The following is a 21,232-nucleotide window of genomic DNA, read 5'->3' as shown; positions in this document are numbered from 1 at the left end:
GATCCATCAAAATATAAAAACGGTTATTCCCATAACGGAGAATAGTGCTCAAATGTCAGAATCGCCACTATTTTGCCATTTTGCATCACATAAAAATTTTTAATAAAAAGTAATGAAAAGTGTCACGGGTGGTCCCGCGACCTATATCGCAGGCTCACCCGTGCCCCTCGCTCCCCGCAAGCGCAGCGCCACATATTTTTTCCCACTCCCTAGTCCCGGCCTCGCTCAGTGCGCGCGTGTCCCCGTGTCCTAGGGCGCACGAGCGGCAGCATCAAAAAATGTAAAGGGCCAGCGCACCATTAATTGGCTCTGCCCATTTTCCCATAAGGCTATTTAAACCTGCCTCTCCCATCACACCCTACCGGATCTCTGTGCCTCACAGCCTGAGAGAAAGCTCTAATGCGATTTTCCTGCGTTCCAGTGTCTCCTGCGTTCCAGTGTCTCCTACGTTCCTGAGTCCCTCCTGTGTACCAGTGTTCCTCCGTGCTGCTGTCCTGTGTGCTGTGTTCCCTTATCCATCTGCTTGGACCTCCTGTTGCTGACTCCGGACTGGACTCTGACTTTAATTTCTTAAAACATAATAAAAATGTGGTATCCCTGGGATCGTATCAATGCAAAGAATACATTTGTGGTGTCATTTGGAGCGCACATTTAAAACTGAGCCCACAAAAAAATTATGCAAATGCGTTTTTTTGCCAATTTCACCACATTTGGAAATTTTTTCCAGTACAGGGCATAGGATATTAATTACCTTCACTAAGAAGAACACTTTGTTGCGTAGTACACAAGCTCTTATACAGCTCCGTACGCGGAAAAATAAAAATGTACATTTTTGAGGGTGGGGAGCAAAAAATTGAAACTCAAAAATGAAAAAGGGGAATGGTGTTATGGTAGATTCCTCCACCTGCCTCTGCCCTAATCTGTAATTTAATAATCCTGGAACCGAACCCAATTTGTTAAAAACTTTATATTAGTAATATGTAAATTAACTGCAGAGGCTACTGGGGTGTGGAGTAGCCATAGCTCCCAGTGCCCAGCCAGGATAGTACACGCCCCAGTAGCCTCTGCAGTTACATTTACATATCACTAAAATAAAGTTTTTAATAAATTGGGTGCGCTTCCGGGATTATTAAATTACAGATTAGGGCAGAGGCAAGAAGAATCTACCATCAGATCTACTTCTGATGATCCCTTTAAGGGATTAAGGTCTGGCTCCTCACAGCATCTGGTATTGTATGTGACATATACTATTACTGTATCTCACTATTTACTTTTTAATACACCCTTGTTGTTACTCCTCCTTTAGCCTAAAAACTGAACGCCACTGACATCTAGTGGAATTACATGAATAATAATGGATAAAACTATAGTTTATAAAGTTGCAACTTCAGAGTAACAATAACATTCCACATCTCCTCCTCATAAGAGACTTTTTGAAAGGGGATTGAGTTGTACCTTAAAAGGGACTTCAGCTGTCACCAGCTTTTACTCCACCAAACTACTGACCCCCTCAGGGAGGGTCCTTCCTAGAATTCTCTCTTTTATGCCAAATTTTGTTGTTTACATATAAAAAAAATATCTCCAAAATCATGAGGAATGAGCACAGAACAGTCATATTTTGCCACAGATAAGTCAAGTTTAGAGGCTACAGGGGAAATATAACTTCAGGCTTTCTAGTACCTTTAGATTTAAATTTTAAAAAGTAAGATTCTCCTGTATCATATCACGGTTGGTTTGTGGTTCTGTAACCTACAGAATTTGAGCTCCAGGCTGGAATTGGACCTTTTATCTGCAGCCCACATTTCTAAATGTCTTTAACTGTCTGTATCTCTGTTTCTGCAGATAACAGAACCGCAAGCCTGGTGCGATCCAAAAGATGAGATACTTCTTATGTTAAGTATGACACCAGCATGTTTCTATGTGCTATGGAACCAAAGATCAAGACATCTGAAGTGATTCTCCCCCTGCAGTCTCATAACTTGACTCACCTCAGGCAATGACTCACCTCTTCACATGACTTTGGTTAAGAATTTTATAGGTAAACGTGTGAGATTTCAAAAGATGGAATTCTAGAAAAGACATTTCAAACCCTACATGAAGGGGACTGGTAGTTTAATGGGGTAGAATCTGGTGACAGAGTCCCATTTACTCATGGACTATTTACTCTATTGGCAGTCATGTACAACATCCCCCACCGGGGCCTGACCTTTTTTGGTGGCTGGAGGAAGCCGGGCTCCTGACTACTGTAGTGGCTGGCAAGAAAATGGAGGGAGAGGCTGAAAGAGTAGGTTTCTCCCTGGGGCAACCCCTGAGGTGTATATAGAGATCCCTGGGTGATGGAGGATGGGGCGCCCGTGATGGTGAACAGCTTAATCCAGGGATCACTCAGAGGCACGTTGGTGCAGAATAATTTACAGTTCTTTATTGGAACAGCAAACAGCAGGCAACGGCCTTAAACATCAGCAGAACTTCAGCTGGAAGGAGATAGCTGATCAGGGTGCAGGAAGGTGGTTGGTCACAGCCAGGATAATAGCTTCAGGCTGGGCTGGTTGAGATGGAGCCGAGTCCTAGTGGTGGACCTCTGCTCTAGCCTAGACTCTGCTGACTGGCTAAGGTGTTAAAGGGTAAGGTGAAACCTCTGTTTCCTGGACTGGAACACTGGGGCACACTTACTCGGTCCTCTGTCCGTCCGGAGGAGTTCACCTAAAGTGCATTCAATCACTCACTATGATTGTGCATGTGTCACCTGCTTCTTCATGGTGTATGTAAGTGCTTGATCTTGCAACACAATTGGAATGTTAAATCCTGCGCTCATTCCGAATCAGTCAGCGACACAATCCCCGGTTAAATCCCCTGGAAAATCCAACAAAAGTGCAGCGCGCGACCCTTAGGGTGATGGCACACGTGGCATTTTGAATGCGTTTTTGGTCCGTTTTTATGCATCCCTTTTTGACCAGTTTGAATTAAGATAATTGGTCAAACCTGTCAAAAACGGGTAAGTGCTTAGGCTCCGTGCAGAACATATACCGTGTGTGGTCTGACTGCCCACGGTCCTGGTTAATGGCATTGTGGTTGGTATCAGACTAAATGCATTACACGTGCACAATACAGTTGGTAGCTATTGCCCTTAAACCAACCATTTACTTAGGTAAGGCCTGTCCTGTAATCCACTCCTTTCACCAAAGCCCGAAATTTGTCCGCGGACACATCACCTAGGTGGCATAATAATAGACATACATGTAATACAGATGAAGAGACAGTCCGATACAGTCTTGACTACAGTCTTGACACTTTGCTGTAAATCCTATAAAAGCGGTTAGTGCAAACTAAAAGATAGTATATATTACTATATTTGTAAACATCACGTTGGCAGTAATTAGTCATTGGCTTGAAAACATTGGATGGTGTTATAATATGGCTACTTCTAGTAGCAGAAATAGCAATGTCCATTTCCTGAAAGAAAGGCATAATATGCATAGCAATCACAAAAATAAGAGTTCTTTTTCCTTGAAGAATAGCATATAGTGACTATGGGGGTCATTTACTAAGGGCCCGAATCACGTTTTTCCGACGGGTTATCCGAAAATTTCAGATTTGCGCCGATTTTCCCTGAATTGCCCCGTGATTTTGGCGCACGAGATCGGATTGTGGCGCGTCGGCGCCGGCATGCACACAACGAAAATCGGGGTGCGTGGTCGTAAGAAAACCCGACGGATTCGGAAAAACCGCCGCATTTAAAAAAAAAAGTGTCGCTTGACACGCGCTTACCTGCGCCCAGCATAGGACGGTGAACTTCAGTGCACTCCAACGAACTTCAGCGCAGCAGCGACACCTGGTGGACATCGGGGGAACTACCTTAGTGAACCGCTGGAAGACCCGAATCCTCGACAGAGAACGCGCCACTGGATCGCGAATGGACCGGGTAAGTAAATCTGCCCCTATGAGTCTCTCAGAGGGCACCACTGCGCTAGAGTCCATTCTCTGGGCACAGTCCTTGAGAAAGGGGAAAACTTATACAAAGTCATATATACAATCAGAAAGTACCTGTTTAAGGGTTGCAGCCTTTGCACTGTGAAAGCTGGTACCCCTGCAGACATACAGGGGCCTTTCCTTTTATCTCCCTCTGAGATCTGTGGAGGGCCTGCTGCTTGGATGCCTCTGGCTCCTCGATGTCATCCTCATCGTCAGGTACTGGAACCAAGAATTCAGATACCTGAGGGTCAGTGATGGGTCAGTAGGCTCAGGCATGGGATCATCCTCCAGGGCCAGCAACACAGGTGACTGCTGTGAAGGTGACAACCTCTCAGGGCAAGAACTCGCTGAAGTGGAGACAAGCACACAGAACTGAGGAAGAGTCATAAGGTCATTAAAACTAGGGGTTGCTGAACAGAGAGGGTTCCTGGGACTGGATACTGGGGCTGGAGAACTTGAAAGAGGGGTGAAGGAACGAAGGCTCCTGTGCACCTGGAGTATTGGACGGTCTCTTCTTAAAATCTTGTAGACTTCAGGGGAGAGACTGTCCCTAACTAGGTATGGCTCACGCTCCCAGCGCCCATCTAGTCTACTTGTGGGATGGATGTTCCGCAGCCACACTCGCTCCCCAGGGACAAGAGTCTCTAGACAGGCATGGTGGTCAAAGTCCTGCTTCTGCTTGCTCTGAGCATTTTCAATCTTTAGGTCCACAATCTATTTGGCGTCTGCTGGCGTCTCTGGTGCTCTTGGACCTAGTCAGTATGGGGAAGCAGAGACTGGGAGTCAGGGGCTTCCATGTCCAGTGCTTTATCTGATGGCAGATAGCCATGCCTCCCAAACATCAGGTAGTAGGGGGTGCATCCGATGGAGCAGTGAGTGGTATTGTTGTAGAGGTACACTAACTCAGGTAAGAGTTTCAGAAAGTCAGCCCTTGGCAGGTGGTAGGATCCTCAGCATGTTGATGAGGGTCTGGTTCATTTTTTCACACAACCCGTTTCCCTGGGGATTATACAGAGTGGTCCTTAGCTTAGCCGTAGAGAGTAGACAATTCTTAGAACAGTTGGGACTCAAGAGCTGACCCTTGGTCCGTGAGGATCTTCTCCGCGCACCCATACGATAGGATGAAGCTTTTCTACAGAGCCCTGGCAGTGGTTCTGGAAGTAAGGTCTTTGACCCGCACCGCTAACACAACTTAGTCTAATGGTCTATAATGGTCATAGCGTAGATATGGCCAGACTTGATTGACTCCAACTTCATATGGTCTAGGGCCACAATCTCCAGGGGGCGCTGGCTCACGATGAGGTGTAAAGGAGCCCTTTGGTTGTGTCGTTCTCCGTGAGCAATGGCACTGGACGAGCAAACCAAACACCAGGTTTCGATGTCGTGCTTCATGTTCCCCCAGTAGAACTGCCTCATGAGGGTAGCCTCAGTCTTCGAAGTATCAAAGTGTCCGGACTGGTTGTGATACATATCCAGCACTATCTTGGCATCCCTCCTGGAAATCATAGACTTCATACAATCTGTCATAAGTCAAAGCATCAAAGTTCTCCTTTTCAATAGGTCCTGATGAATGCGTAGAGTCCTCCTCTGGTGCCACAGTTGGGACAATTCTCCATCATCCCAGCGCCAACGTATCCTCTCAGTGACTCTCCCACTGGAAAGGTGGTCCATTACCTTCTCCATCACTCGGCTGTCGGTCTGGAGACTCAACCAGAGGTCCTTTTTCGCTGGCGGAAGGGGCCGCCTCAGAGGATGAGGAGTAGACTCTCTGGGCGTCTTGCTGTACAAACTGGGCATAAAAGGTGGGCATCTCAACATCTTCCTACTGGGCATCTGTGGAAGGTCCTGCTCCCTGGTCAGGGAGACGGCACAAGGCATCCGCGTTGCCATTAGGCTTACCAGCCCGGTATTTGAGGGTGAAGTTGAAACTGGTCATCCCGGAGGCCCTCCACTGCTCCAGTGCCCTGAGTCAGAAGCAGCCAGATAGTTCTTAAATGTTTCAGTCCCTGTCCAGACTAATACCAGGAACTCCAACTTGAACAAGCTATAATTTTGGTTGTTCTGTTCAGACTTTCTAAAGGAATGGCTGGCATAGGCAATAAACCCTTTTGGTTCTGTTTTGGAACTGGGATAGCACAGCCCCTAGGCCCTGTTTGCTGGCATTGCTGTAGAGTTTGAAAGGCAGATTTTAGTCTGGATATCCTAACATATCCTGGCTCTGTCAGCCTTTGCTTCAGGATCTGGAATGCAGCTTCTTGTTCTGCTGTACAGTTGATCGGTGCTCGGGACCGTTGGTCGTTCTTAGAAAGTCTCCTTAGGAATTCTTGCAGTGGTGCAGCTCACTGGGCAAACTTCGAGCTAAACCGCCGGTAGTAGCTGGTACATCCCGGATTGTAGGCGGAGTAGGCCAGTTGTGGATCATTCTCATAGAATGTAAGCTCTTGTGATCAGGGCTTTCACTCCTATTGTTCCATATGAATGTTTGTACTCTATAATGTAATATTATATTTGTATGTGTCCCCTATGATTTGTAAATCTATGGAATATGATGGCCCTATATAAATAAAGATTACTATTATTATCAGGCTCAATTCCATCTGCACTCACTGCCTGTCCAAGGTACTTTACACCAGGCTGAAGCAGATGGCACTTAGATGGTTTGACCTTCAAACCATGCTGGGTCATGATTTGGAAAACTTCAGCCAGATATTGGAGGTGATCCTCATAGGTTTTGGAGTAGATGATTATGGTGTCTAGGTATATAAGGACAGTTTCAAAATTCCCATGTCCCAAACATCTCTCCATTAAACATTGAAAAGTGCTTAGGGCATTGCACAAGCCAAAGGGCATGTTGTTGAATTCAAAGAGGCCCCTTGGGGTGGTGTAAGACGTCTTTTCCCTATCTGGTGCCATGGCCACATGCCAGTAGCCGCTGGTCAGGCTGAGGGTAGAGAAGAAAGCAGCTGACCCTAAGGGATTCCTCGATTCGAGGCAGCGGATAGGCATCCTTCTGGGTGATATTGTTGATATTCCTGTAATCAACACAGAAACGGAGTGTCCCAGCCTACTTCTTTACAAGGAATCCCAAGGGCTGTGACTTTCTTGGATGACATTGGCTGTCTTCATTTCCTGGACAGGCTTCTTCACTTCTTGACAGCGGGCAGGAGGGATTGGTCGGTGTCTCATCTTGGTAGTACGGTGAGAGCCAGTGGGGATAGTATGCTGTATCAAAGTGGTCTGCCCAAAGTCCAACTGGTGTTTGCTGAAAGCCATCGAGACAATATCCAGATTTTTCCACCAAGTCCTCAGTAAGAACACTGAAAAGGGTGGCAAAGGCTTGATATCTCCTCAGATCCACTGGGGAGTCTCCCACATTTAACACATTTATCCAGCAGGTGGACCTGTGCTCTGGGCTTATTGCACGAGGTGTCAGGAAGCTTGCCTGTGACACCTCAGCTTCCTGATCTGGAACACTGACTCTGCAGCACTAACTGAGCTGCACACATTTTACTAGATTCTCTGACCATGTGCCACCACCCACAAGGGGTTTTATCATCTCCCCTTGTGAGGCAGCAAGCACTTTGTCCAACCAGCTCACTCCTTCCTGCACAGCAAGTACAGAGCATGCAATTGGATAGTGAGATTAACTCTTTGCCTCCCAGGCAGAGTCTTACAGTTGCATTACAAGATTACCCATACTGGTGACCTCCTAGTCAGGCTTACCAGACAGCTCCTGACATGCAGTGGGACACTTTCTCAACACCTACATAACGGTTTGCATCTGCACGGGTGTTGTAGTATCTTGGCATCCAGAGTTGCTGCTTCCAAAGCTTCCATTGGCTTCCACAAAAATTCTGTGGTGATGGGCTTCATCAGCTGCTGGAAGGTGGTTAGATCCAGTTCCGAGGTCCACTTTTCTTAGGAGGGCCCTCATGTGTCTGGCTCGGTTGTCAGTCGAAGCTTCTTCCAGTAGGTCTCAGGGTCAAATTGTACTGACTGACCAGAGCCTGCTTCATATTCTCAGTAGTCAGGCTGATCCCGCTGAGCAAATATCAGAATATTAGTGGTTAGTAAATTTTCACTAATGCAAGTCAGTGTAAAGAGGTCAGACTTAAGGGCATCTATGAATGAGGATCTGATGTTTCTAAGAACAAATTAATAGACTAATAGACTAAACAAATATTCAGTATATTTTGTTGAAAACTGTTTTTTGCACATAGTGTTTTGCATAAATACAATTATTTACTGTAACTTATAGTTCTAGGGTTGTATTCCCATAAATAGTTTTTATGTTGTACCTAAATAACCTGATTATTATATCATAATGGTTATAAAAAGTGTACAGTAAAGTTCATCGGTATGACATATGAAAGTGCTATTAAAAAGTACATTTTGTCCTGCAAAAATCAAGACCCCCGCCTGCAGTACAACTATAGTGACCGAAAACTTAAAAAAAATATAGTTTGTAGAAGGCAGTGATAGGAAAAAATTGCCTGGTCACTCTGGTGGAAAACTAAAGGGTTAAGTATTCTAAATCTTCTTTTTGGGATGTACTACAGACACACTAGCAGCCACTTCTTGCTGCACCTTCAAGACCACGTTCTATTGGAGAAGCAGCAGTAAGTTATTACAGATCCTCGCCACCAGGGGGCGCAGGGTAATCCTTATAGGGAACGTCTGCTGTATTCTTTCACCACCAGGCCGCGCCCACACTCCAGACCCCGCCCTTATACTTCTTCACATCTTACTGAGTTCTCGGTTGTATTACCACGTCACTTCCGGGAGCTGTCATTGGTCCAGCCATTCCTAGCCGAAGCTGACGGAAGTGACGTCGAAAGCGGCGGTAGCGCCTGCAGGAGTCGAACCGGGGGACCCTTAGACCGGAAGGGGTGGAGTTACCGGAGAACCGAGTGAGTGACGTCATGAGATTAGGCTTTTTCTGGCTATGAGGATGAGCTGTATATAAGGCTATGCGGTGGCCGGGTGTGCGCGCGGGAGCGGTGCCCATTGTCTGGGCGGAGGAGCCCCATGTGATGGTGGGACATAGTGAGCTCCTTATTGTAGTCACCCTGGGGGGGTAGATGGAAATGATTAGGATCAATGATCGGTTGTAATCTCCTGGAGGCCTAATGGACACAGTTATAGGTGGTAGGTGGGCGCCTTGTGATGCTTCTGTGCACCAAAACCTCAGGACCCACCTGCTATGTACTAGGGTGCAGCAGGGACACTGGAGGGAGGGGTATGGGTGCGGGGTAAAGCCGAGCTCCACCCAGAAGGCAAACTTTTCCTATTTACAGTCTACTTACCTGGCCATCTCTATATAAACGCCTATTAAACATTAAGCCACCCCATCAGATCTTCGTGATCGCAGTCCTACAAGCGACGGATCCCCCAGGAATGGGGCAGTAATTCCAGGTGGAGGGTCACACTCCTGTGCCCACTGTCCTGTCTCATGGACTGACCCCCAGTGCCAGGGATGAGACTCCTAGTGATATAAGATATAGCGATTGGCTTTTTCCTGCCTGTAATGATAATTACAGATCAGCGCTGCAGGGAAGCAGGGGCTCCTTGTATCATATATCACTATGATGCTTGGAGACGAGTCTTGTGCACTGTGATCAGTCCATGAAATAGGAGGACACTGCGCAGTGAATAATTCACCGACGTGTGAACTGAATAATTTGACAGCTAGACGCGCCCCAACATGATGACTGTATGTAACTGTTAGGACACAACCCTATGGCACGGAGAATGGTAACACCCGGTTGGCTATTTATTACACACATTTGTAGATGAACAATGGTACAATACTGAGATTACATATTCCCTATACTGTGTTTAGAGGGATGATTTGGCTGTCACACAATTTATAATGGCCGATGCCTTGTGAGCTGCCATCAGTTCTCACTGCCGTTAAGGTCTGTGTTTGGAATGCTGCCTGTGACTTGCATCCGAAAATTCTACAGGACTGAATTTTATAATACCGTATATATACTCGAGTATAAGCTGACCCGAGTATAAACAGAGTTAACCACTTTTAACACAACAGGGAAAACCTATTGACTTGAGTATAAGCCGGTGGTGGGAAATGCACTGGTCACAGCCACCAGTCAGTATTAAGCCGACCAGGCCATATCCCCCAGTATATAGCCTTCCAGCCCCTGTAGTATATAGCCAGCCCCTGTCCCCCATGTTGTATATAGCCTGGCAGACCCTCCCACATCAGTATATAGCCTGCCAGCCCCTGTCCCCCCCCCCCCCCCCGTCCCAGCATGCCAAGCCTGTAATTAAAAAAAAAAAATAACATTGCACTCTCCTTTCCGATGCCCCCCATAGGTCCTCTTCATTCTTATGAGGCTCCTGTGCCTCTTTGGGTCCTTCCACTCCTCTCACAGTCCCTGTGCACAGCCGGCACACAGAATGATGCCAGCCGCTTGCCAACGTCATTGTTTGTGAGCCATTGGCATCGCAAGGGGACCCAAAGAGGAGCCAAACGACTCGTAGAGGAGCGGAAGGACCCAAAGAGGGATCAGAAGCAAGAAGAGGACCTGAGGGGGGCGTCGGAAAGCTGAGTACAGTGGGTTTTTTTAATAGACTCGAGTATAGGCCGAGTTAGGTTTTTCAGCACAATTTTTGTGCTGAAAAACTCGGCTTATACTTGTGTATATATAGAGTACTTTTCATATGGCTTCCACTGGTATTATGTATCTCGTGTTGTGAGGACCAGTGTAGCGCAGTCATTGGCACAACTCATTGCCTCCTTTAAAAGACATTGATCCATTGATTCTGCTCCATCTGCAATTATTTCTCTAGTCTTCATCCTTTCCGAGTAATCACATTTATTTTCAGCTTTCTACTGTCAATTGGGTGGAGCCAGGCTGTCTTCTCCCTCCCATCTGACTCTGGACAGTCTAATTATCAAAGCTCACTAACCTGTGCCATAATTTGCCTCTCTACTATGTGAGATCCTGGGCTGGAGAAGACAGCTTGACCCCACCTATCTGACAGAGCTCAAAGGTGAGGGCTAGAGAGGATTTTCAGTGAAGTGGCACCTCTTAAAGGGTGCTGGGTCCTGGAGGTGGTGAAGGGTCCTCTATAGGCCAGCCCCCATCTCTTTACCTGTATGGCTCTTGTTCTGACCACAGTGAATCTACTACTGGACACCGAGGGTTTTGCTTTGTCTTTTAGAAAACAAAAAGGGACAAAAGAAGTGATCAGGATCTTTGCATTTCTCTTTAAAGGTGGTTTCCCACAAAACAAGTTAGCCCCTATCCACGGGATAGGACCTAACTTGCTGATCGGTGGGGGTGTCAGTAATGAGACCCCCACAGATCACTAGAACAGGGGTCCCAGGTACCTCCGTTGGACCTCTCCGCGCTCCCCGAGATGAGTAGACGACCGCACTTGTCCGATCTTCTCCATTCATCTCTATGAGTTCAATCTCCATCTGCTTCTTAGAGATGACCATAGCAGAACTTTCAAATTCGCAGCTACGGTGGACCGATGAGGGGTCCAACGTAGGTACTTCAGACCCCCGTTCTTGTGATCTGTGGAGGTCTCGTCACTGAGACTTCCACTGATCAGCAAGTTAGGCCTTACCTTGGATAAGGCCTATCTTGTTTCATGGAAAACCCCTTTAAAGCCAGCAGATTTGTCATGTAGCTTCTGACCTTCTGTTCTCTTTTTCCTTGCAGTCCGATTGATTACATAATGAGTCAGGGGGACACCAACTCTGCCGCTGTCCCTCATGCTGCTGAGGACATACAGGGAGATGATCGCTGGCTGTCTCAGGTACAAGGGTTTTTTTTTTAGGTTACATTTTTATAATAATCGGACAACCCCTTAAATATTTAGTCATATACCTTATATACTCAAGTATATACAGTATATATAAAAGAATGTCCTAATGTACCATATTCTGCCAATAACGTCCCTCTACTTTGGTGTACCTAAGGTGTAAGGATTTTTTTGGGGGACAGACTTGAGTTTACTAAACTATTTTTGTTTGCTTTTTATTCCAAATTTTTGGTAAAAATGGCATTTTGGGATGTGGCAGTACCTTACATGTTAAAGGGCACCTACCACCCCGATTCTAGCTATAAAGGTAGAAGGGGTGGTAGGTGGATGGATGGGATGTGAGGATAGCCCTATTTTGGGCGAATCCCCATGTCCCGGGTGTCTTTTAGAAAACTTAAATGCAGGTATATGCTAATTTTTTTTATGCGGCTACTGGGGCGTGGAGTAGCCGGACATGCGATTAAATCCAAGATGGCAGCGCAGATGTTGATGGTGATCAGTGCTAGCAGTTTGTGATTGCTGCAATATGCAGCAAACCCCCACACTAGAGAGAGCTCAGCTTAAGAGCCCTCTCCATACATGGTTCCTAGCGCTCCACAGTAATAGTACATAATTTTTTGAGAATGGGATAAAATCGCCTATTAAATCACCTTTCTCTGTTCAATGCGGTAAAAGTTCTATGGTGGACACGTAGGATAGTGGTCTCAATCCACACAATAGGTCTCATGTGCAAAGACAGATTTCCGAAAGTATCAGCAACTAAATGTGATTAATATCCACCACCTCTATAAACGGCACAATCTTTAGGGATGTCTCATGCTGCTTCCATCCTATTCCTAAGGCTGGAGACGTGTATGATCTCACTATGACTAATGCAGAGATTATGTGATTGCAGTTCGGAGTATTGGGGCTGAATATAGCTGTCAACTTGTAGTGGCAGGCTATAGGTACATTGGACAATAAACAGTCAATAACTAATAAACTTGTTCTTTTTTTCACTCTTTCAGCACAACAGGTTTGTCTTAGACTGTAAGGACAAGGAGCCGGATGTTCTGTTTGTTGGTGATTCTATGGTGCAGCTGCTGCAGCAATATGAGGTGAGGGTCCTTTAAAAATACAGCGCAGATACAGAGCAGAATGGCCCCAGTGGCAACAGAGGACCCAGGAGTGGTAGTGGAAGTACTTGTCAGCTGTACTGTGCTGCTCCTGGGTTCTCTCCTGGTTCTGATGCCACGGCATACAACCAGCGCCAGGCACAGAGCAGCGCATGGAGGCGAGAAGAATGTGCAGTGTGGTCCAGGAAAGCAAAGGGTTTAATTGTTGTTTTTTTTTTTCTTCTTCTTCCCTGGGGTCTCCGGTATTATTGTTAGTCTGCACTGGGGGGCTCCGGTATTATTAATAGTCTGCACTGGGGGGCTCCGGTATTATTGTTAGTCTGCACTGGGGGGCTCCGGTATTATTATTAGTCTGCACTGGGGGGCTCCGGTATTATTATTAGTCTGCACTGGGGGGCTCCGGTATTATTAATAGTCTGCACTGGGGGGCTCCGGTATTATTAATAGTCTGCACTGGGGGGCTCCGGTATTATTAATAGTCTGCACTGGGGGGCTCCGGTATTATTAATAGTCTGCACTGGGGGGCTCCGGTATTATTGTTAGTCTGCACTGGGGGGCTCCGGTATTATTGTTAGTCTGCACTGGGGGGCTCCGGTATTATTATTAGTCTGCACTGGGGGGCTCCGGTATTATTATTAGTCTGCACTGGGGGGCTCCGGTATTATTAATAGTCTGCACTGGGGGGCTCCGGTATTATTAATAGTCTGCACTGGGGGGCTCCGGTATTATTAATAGTCTGCACTGGGGGGCTCCGGTATTATTAATAGTCTGCACTGGGGGGCTCTGGTATTATTGTTAGTCTGCACTGGGGGGCTCCGGTATTATTAATAGTCTGCACTGGGGGGCTCCGGTATTATTAATAGTCTGCACTGGGGGGCTCCGGTATTATTAATAGTCTGCACTGGGGGGCTCCGGTATTATTAATAGTCTGCACTGGGGGTCTCCGGTATTATTGTTAGTCTGCACTGGGGGTCTCCGGTATTATTGTTAGTCTGCACTGGGGGGGCTCCGGTATTATTGTTAGTCTGCACTGGGGGGCTCCGGTATTATTGTTAGTCTGCACTGGGGGTCTCTGGTATTATTATTAGTCTGCACTGGGGGTCTCCGGTATCTAGGGAGCTGCTGCAGTATGAGATTAGTTGAGCTGTACGACAATGCGGCCCTGTGGACCAATAAATATTGCTCACCCCTAGCCTAAATCCTTAGATGTGGAACAAAACAGACATTTCAAGGAAATGTCATATTTTTTTATAATCTTTTATATATATATATATATGTGCAGTCAGTCCCTTTTATCATTACTACGACTCCACCAAAATGGTCACTGACTCCACATTTTAATCGATCAATAAAACCAAATTCACCAATATAAAATTGTCACACAAGTTATCACAAAAAAACCTAGTGATGCACATATCATACAGAGATGGATGCATAAATCTTTTTTATATACACCTTCAGTCTCATATCGGGATAGAGAATGATAATGATAAGCATAACATAGAAAACAGGTTTCATCTCACAGGGATTTCCAGTTGCGGAGGGTCCAAGTCAGGAATCATCCTAACTAGCCCTGCAATGCGTTTTTCCCTGACCCCCGTTTTTTTTGCTCCCAGACCTTACAAGGGCAGGTCCCATTTCTCTCCCTACTTGTAACTATTGCACCCTAAGACTAAGGGATATAAAAGCTATTCCTTTCCCTACGCATTTCGTGCACGGATCTCTGCATTTATCAGGGGGATGCAAGCAACATACAGTGGAGGTAGATGTCCTTTAAAGTGGCTGCACTGCTCACAAAATAAATCTGATCCTTTATACAGCTTAAAGAGGACATGTGACCCATAAATTGGGCACTAGGAGCTTCTCACTAAAGTCAGCAGCTCCTAGTGCTTAAACAAACGCCGCAGTGTTAGAGTGATACTAACATTGCGGCGGAGTACAATGTAAACGCAGGACCGCTTGCCAAGCTGTCTGAAGTATTCATGAGGGGGCGTGGTTAGGGGAGGTGACTGCGGCATTACGTGCGGCGCTTACTGTCGGCTTACTGAGTGAGCGGGGCGGTCCGGGGAAGAGGCAGTGCCTCGCACCGCTCCCTCATGAATACATCGGGCAGCTTTGCGAGCGGTCCGATGATTACATTGTACCCCACTGCAGTGTTAGATAGCGTTACCGGAGGTTTCCAGTAACGCTATCATTCTAACACTGCAGCGTTTGTTTAAGCACTAGGAGCTGCTTACTTTAGTAAATGGCTCCTAGTGCCGAAATTATGGGTGACATGTCCTCTTTAAAGGGAGGCTATATACTGGTGATGAAATGATAAGGGATGGTTATTGGAGAGATATCTCTCCCATAGCCAGAGCCCAGATAATGCGAAATGTAGGCTTTGTATGGATTGGCTAGAGTCCACCATGCGGGAATGTTGTGGGAGCACATGGTGAGTGTAGTAGTCCTAATACTTCCTCCTCATATCTAACAATGAGAAGCTGAATGACGCGTTCTCTTTTGTAGAATGTCTACATTCCAGGTTGTGAATCTAAATCTCTCTACAAGCACTGGGCAAACTCCCCGTCATACAGCAAATTTGTGACATTTTCTGATTCTCTGTTTTTTCATGGCCGACACTTAACCCCTTCCCTCCACTCTGTCTCTTGCACTTTTGAAATTGCTGCTGGGAGAGCTGAGAGGCTTGCTGATCTGATATGGATGGACCGTCAATATCCTGATTCTGGAAACCCCCTTTAATCAAGTCTAACGTAAACATTACATGTAAAAGTTATCCGCTTTCCTAATATTTCCTCTGAATGTGAAGACAATGGACAGAGCCTCTGCTGGAAATGGGAAGAGGTGTGTGTATATATAGGACCTCCTTATGTTATTGGACCCTTTCATGTCTCTTCCTCTTTACAGCTCTGGAGGGAACTCTTCTCTCCCCTTCACGCCCTGAATTTCGGTATTGGTGGAGACACGACGCGTCATGTCCTATGGAGACTTCAGAATGGAGAACTAGAGAATATCAAACCTAAGGTAAGAAAATAAAAAATATATTCCTATAGCTATAGTTTTTACAGTGGGACCTTGTGAGTGCCGTAAACATGATGTGAACAGAGCCTTAGACATCAGCATAGTCTTCTGGAGACGTCGCACACCTCCAGTGCTGTATTATTAGTAGAAACTCCCAAATTGGTGACAACTATCCTTGTTATGGGCTCCTGGCTGAGGGGGCTATTATTAGCCAGTGGACCAACACAGCAAAATCCTGCAAAAATAAAGTAACCCATGAGGCAGATTGTGTCTTACATTTGGATGGTTGGGTGACACGTCTATCACAGCAGGTGGTGCTGTCAGCTCTGTGTCTCCCCTGACTGTCGCCCCAGTTCCCCCTGTCCAGGTTATGGATGTTGCGTGGATGTTTGCCGATCCGGCAAATTGACAAGACTTGCAATTGGCCACCAATCCAGCATTATGTCTGGGTCACACAGCATGAACCCTGAGCGAAGAAGTCCGGTTCTCTCATCTCTACAGGCCCCCCATTTGAAATGTTTTATTTAAATTTTATTTGATTGAATTCATTTATTTTTGGCAGTGGGGGAGGATTTTTTTTTTAATTAAAATATTTTGTTTTTTAAACAGGGCCTCCATTTAGCTGGGAGCACGCATTATATATGTGTCCCCTGCTGTCAGATACAGATAACAACCGTGATCTTCTGGTAACATCTCCTAGGGTCATTGTTATCAGTGATCTGTATATACAGACATGCGGGGAAGATGCAATGTGCATTCTTTTTGCATGTCTATTATTGTATTTTTCTGACTATAAGGCTCACCGGATTATATGGCGCACCTTTGATAAATGCCTGCTAAAACGTTTAGGTTCATATATAAGGCGCGCCTGATTATAAGGATGAATGACCAGCAGGCGGCAGACCTGTGCACAGTTCAAGGCAGCTGTTGTCTGTAAGTACGTTTCATATATAAGGCGCACTGGACTATAAGGCGCACCTTTGATTTCTGAGAAAATCAAAGGAATTTTTTGTGCGCCTTCTAGTCCGAAAAATACGGTAACCCCCTCTGCTTGGGATCCCCTTGCAGACACAGTGCTCAGTATAGGGCTCATTCCCTATATTAGGACAAAATAACTGTGTGGCACAAAGTAGCGACTGTAGCTGCTATAAGTAATATGTCAGTGGGATGTAAATTACTTCTTCGCATCCCCAGTCGGCTGCATTGATCTTCCACAGCAGATCCAGAGCTAATGCATCACCTGCAAGTTAACTGGTGCAATAATTGATTTTCTCCTATTTCTTCCCCAACAGGTTATTGTCTTGTGGATTGGCACCAATAACCATGAAAACACAGCAGAAGAAGTGGCCGGTGGAATAGAAGCCATCATAAAGCTCATTAACACACTGCAACCACAGGCGAAAACTATTGTCATGGTATGTCGCATGATCTGACTGGCGTCACCCCATGATCATGTTGCTTTGCCAGTCCATTTTCATTCTCTGTTGGTAAATTGACTTGTAAACAGCAGGGGAGTGTTATCTACGGTGCAATACACTGACCGGCCATAGCGTTAAAGGGGTTGTCCAGTGTTTTTAAAGGACATCTACCACCAGTATGAAGGATTGTAAGCCAAGCACACTGACATACTGGTGTGTGCCATCTCTGGCAGGATACGCTCTTCTTTTAGCTTCTTATGCCCTTGTTTTTACAAAAAAGGCTTTAAAAACGATGCAAATGAACCTGAGGGGCTTCTGGCTCAATTAACATCTATGGAGCCTGGAGCCCCTTTGTCTCATTTTCATAATATTTAAAGCCTTGTTCTGTAAAAAATAAGAGCGGATCCTGCCAGATGTGGCACACACCTGTATGTAAGGCCAGTTTCACACAAACATATGTACGCCTGGGCATAGGGAGGAGTGTGGCACGGCTGTTCTTTCAGGGAAAGATAGAGCAAGCTTTAATAATAATAATCCCTTTATTTATATAGCGCACACAAATTACGCAGCGCTGCACAGAACTTGCAAAATTTGTCTCTGTTCCCAAATGGGGCTGACAATCTAATCAACCTACCAGTATGTTTTTTGGATTGTGGAAGGAAACCGGAGGAAACCCATGCAAACACTTTAAAATTCCTGCTGCCTATAGTTCAGACAGGGCATTACTGGTTTCTGTGTGACAAAACGTTCAAGAAGGAGACTTCATATTTGGGAGATGTGCTAGGAAATCCATGGGGGGTCCCAGTTCCGAACTTTAAGGCAAAGAATAGAGGCTGATTGGGTCTGACTGCTGTGACCCCCCATGTATTTGGAGAATGGGGGTCCTGTTCTCAGTAATGTGTGGAGCGTCAGTAGAAGCATGCCTACTATTCAATAGTATGAGAGTGTCGGATCTTTACTCTCTCTATCACTGACTATGCTCGACCTGACACTACACCCAATTAGTAAGAACGGGACCCCCATTCTCCAGTTACTTGAGTCCTATTCTTGTGGTAGGTGGGAGTTCCAGCAGTTGGATCCTCCTGTGGATAGAGGATAACATGCTACAACTCCTTTAAAAGATTTGCTGTTAACATGTTAGACCCAGACCTTCACAGGTTTTGTGGGGTTCATACATTAGTCAGTGGACCCACACAATATCAGGCAGGTGGTTTTAGTGGTTAATATGAAGGTTATTGTTAGGAAAATTAAATTCCAGCCGGTTCTTGATTAGAAGTGACATGTCGCTATCCTCTTGCAGGGATTACTACCCCGCGGTGAGAAGCCGAATCCCCTGCGTGAGAAGAATGCACGGGTGAACCAGCTGCTGCGCTCATGGCTCCCGCGGCTTCCCGGAGTTCAGCTCCTGGATGTAGATTTCGGATTTGTCCACTCGGACGGCACTGTATCTCGACACGACATGTTTGATTTCCTCCATCTCACAGCCGCGGGCTACGCCAAGGTCTGTAGGCCACTTCATGAACTGATTATGCAACTCCTGGAGGAGACCCCAGAGGAAAAACAAGTCACCCTGGCCTGATGCTTACATTCCTCGTCACCGTCAGTGTTACATCATTGGCTGCCCCCCCCCCACCCATCGCTCACTACTATTGCCTCAGCTGTATATCTACATGCTCAGTGTATATACACAGAACTCATATATATACATCTGCCGTATACAACCCAGCTTTTCCCCTCTCTTTCGTCTCCCATATTGTTGGACTCTCATGTCCCCAGTATAGTCTGAGGTGCAGAAATATCTATGGATCCTAAAATGGGAGCGACAAGAAGGCTCAAACCCAATCCAGTGTCCAGCGATTGTGACGGAGTGATGTGGTGTGTAGTGTATATGTAGAAGCTGATGTTCAGGACACCCACATGTGACGGCCGGCCGACCCGTTGTCTTTTTTTTTTTTTTTCCTTAGCGATGAATCTGACCGGTATCTGCAAGGGTTTGCCTAGGTAACTAGTGAGGGTAAGTTCCCCATGGCACGAGAAGGTTATGAAAACTGGAGCAAGTTTCTATCAGCATTAATAGTGTTTGCAAGTTCACTTCATTGCCAGAGCCTCCTACGCCACATTGCAGTTACTCCTAGTTTACTATTTTATGAATCGATAAAACTTGTTCTCTGACTGTCGTCACGCCGTGCGGTACATGCACGACGAGGGAAAACGTGTGAATATAATATATATATATATATGTTAATGCTTGTATGGATTGTATGCTCGATGGCCTGGGTCTAGCCAGGGACCAAAGCGGGAGAAATGACCCTCCTTATGTGACGTAAGACGTGGGCATTATGAGGCATGCGGCTTAGAGAAAAAAAAAAGCATAGAGCAATATGTAACATAGCCATAACACAAGACAGTATACGTATGGTGCGGAAATAGGGCCAAGAAAAGCTGCAGATAGTGGGGATTCCCTATAGTGTTTGTACAGCTTTGACTCTCATTCGTAGATCTCACATCACTAGAGCTTATGCTTCTATGTACGGTAATGAATCGGTTGTCCCTTCTTGTTGTCGTGTGCGTACGGAGCGGAATTATAAAAATAATATTGAAGATTTGGTTCTTTGTCTTTATGTTCTAATAGCGACGGGGAAGGGGGGAAAGCCCCCTGCATCATTGCATTGGGTGCTCTCTGCACTGAGCTGCTCCATTGCCTTTCCTCTTTGCTAGGAATAGGAGCTGTATCAGGATTCTGGTTGGCTACTTACATCAGCCAATCAAAGAAGAGAGGAGGGGCTGTGGGACAGTTCATTGCAAATAGAAAGCTCTTCAGGGGGAAAGACACTCCCATAGCCCATAGTGGAGCTGCAAAACTGGACTACTACTTCTTTTCACAGTCCTGCTGTTCCTTACTACACATACAGGTATGGTTACACAGATCTCCAGGGCCTATACCTAGAACTTTTTACAGATTATTATTAGTAAAAATGTGTTTATTTATATAGAGCACACAGTAAGAAATATAAATGGGGCAAGGTTTGGCACTCATATATTATATAAGATCCTTTCCTTATACACTAAACAGTGGCACTAATTGAGACTAAAACAGTTAAGGGATCTATCACTTGAGAATGGTTGTCCTAGATCAATCTTGCTCATCTACAAGATAGGGGATAAGTTATAGATCGCTGGGGGTCCCATTGCATGGAGCGTTGTTATTTTGCTCTCTTCCATGAGGTTACACAACATCCATAGATGTGAATGAAGCCCTTTTCACACATGCACATTGACACTCCATCCACAAGGGGGCAGTGGTCTCCTGCTGTGACTAACTGTGGATTAGGGATCAGTTACATTGCATGACATCTAAAGCTTCTGACACATTGGGGCACATGTATCATAAGTCCGGCTTTGTCCGTCTGTTTTTTGGGTCTTTTCTGCTTGTCAGATGTATCCTAGTGGATTTTCCTTATTGATACATGCGGCGTTTGGTCTTTAGTGAATTTGCGACTTTTTGAGACAAAAGTCTCTAAAAGTTGCAAACAGTGATAACTCGGGGAACACTGCAGAAAACTAGACAATGGCAAACTTCAAAGGGAGACTGTTTTCGCCACAAATAAAGGTGGAAATGAGCAGAAGCACCATGAAAAGAGTCTCAAAAATGGAAGAAAAAGGTGAGCCAAAAGTTTGATACATGTGTCCCATTGAATGGAGGGGCCACACACTTGCTTGGCCTAAGCTCCTTTAAGATTGAGGGTGTGACTTAAGGGAAAGGTTGGTGCTTTCTTCCAAAAAACGCTCATATCCTAACTATGGGTAGTGTGTGGTATTGCAATGAAGATCCATTCATCTCCAGCTGCAATACCTGCACAAACCAGCATGTGGTGCTGTATTTGTAAGAAAGCAGCCAAGTTTTTCAGC

At 45.8% G+C, this 21,232-nt stretch overlaps 1 protein-coding gene across 3 annotated transcripts; it reads left to right on the top strand.

Annotated features, from left to right (window-relative positions):
• The first annotated feature begins 8,721 nt into the window (after positions 1–8,721).
• Positions 8,722–19,924, top strand: PAFAH1B2 (platelet activating factor acetylhydrolase 1b catalytic subunit 2). 3 transcript variants are annotated; one of them, XM_072155737.1, is made up of 6 exons: positions 8,722–8,882; positions 11,667–11,763; positions 12,777–12,866; positions 15,792–15,908; positions 17,198–17,320; positions 18,624–19,924. In XM_072155737.1, exons 2-6 carry the CDS (start codon positions 11,683–11,685, stop codon positions 18,900–18,902), a joined length of 690 nt encoding a protein of 229 aa, XP_072011838.1. In that variant the 5' UTR covers positions 8,722–8,882; positions 11,667–11,682; the 3' UTR covers positions 18,903–19,924. The 3 variants fall into 3 exon arrangements, with proteins under 3 accessions (XP_072011838.1, XP_072011840.1, XP_072011841.1); XM_072155739.1 differs by lacking the exon at positions 8,722–8,882 and adding an exon at positions 8,897–9,008; XM_072155740.1 differs by lacking the exon at positions 8,722–8,882 and adding an exon at positions 9,000–9,018.
• Positions 19,925–21,232: the final 1,308 nt, after the last annotated feature.

The sequence above is a fragment of the Engystomops pustulosus genome, chromosome 6 (assembly GCF_040894005.1).
Source record: "Engystomops pustulosus chromosome 6, aEngPut4.maternal, whole genome shotgun sequence".
Taxonomy (NCBI): domain Eukaryota; kingdom Metazoa; phylum Chordata; class Amphibia; order Anura; family Leptodactylidae; genus Engystomops; species Engystomops pustulosus.
Note: the sequence above shows the minus strand (reverse complement) of the source record. Positions and strands in the feature narration are given on the sequence as shown.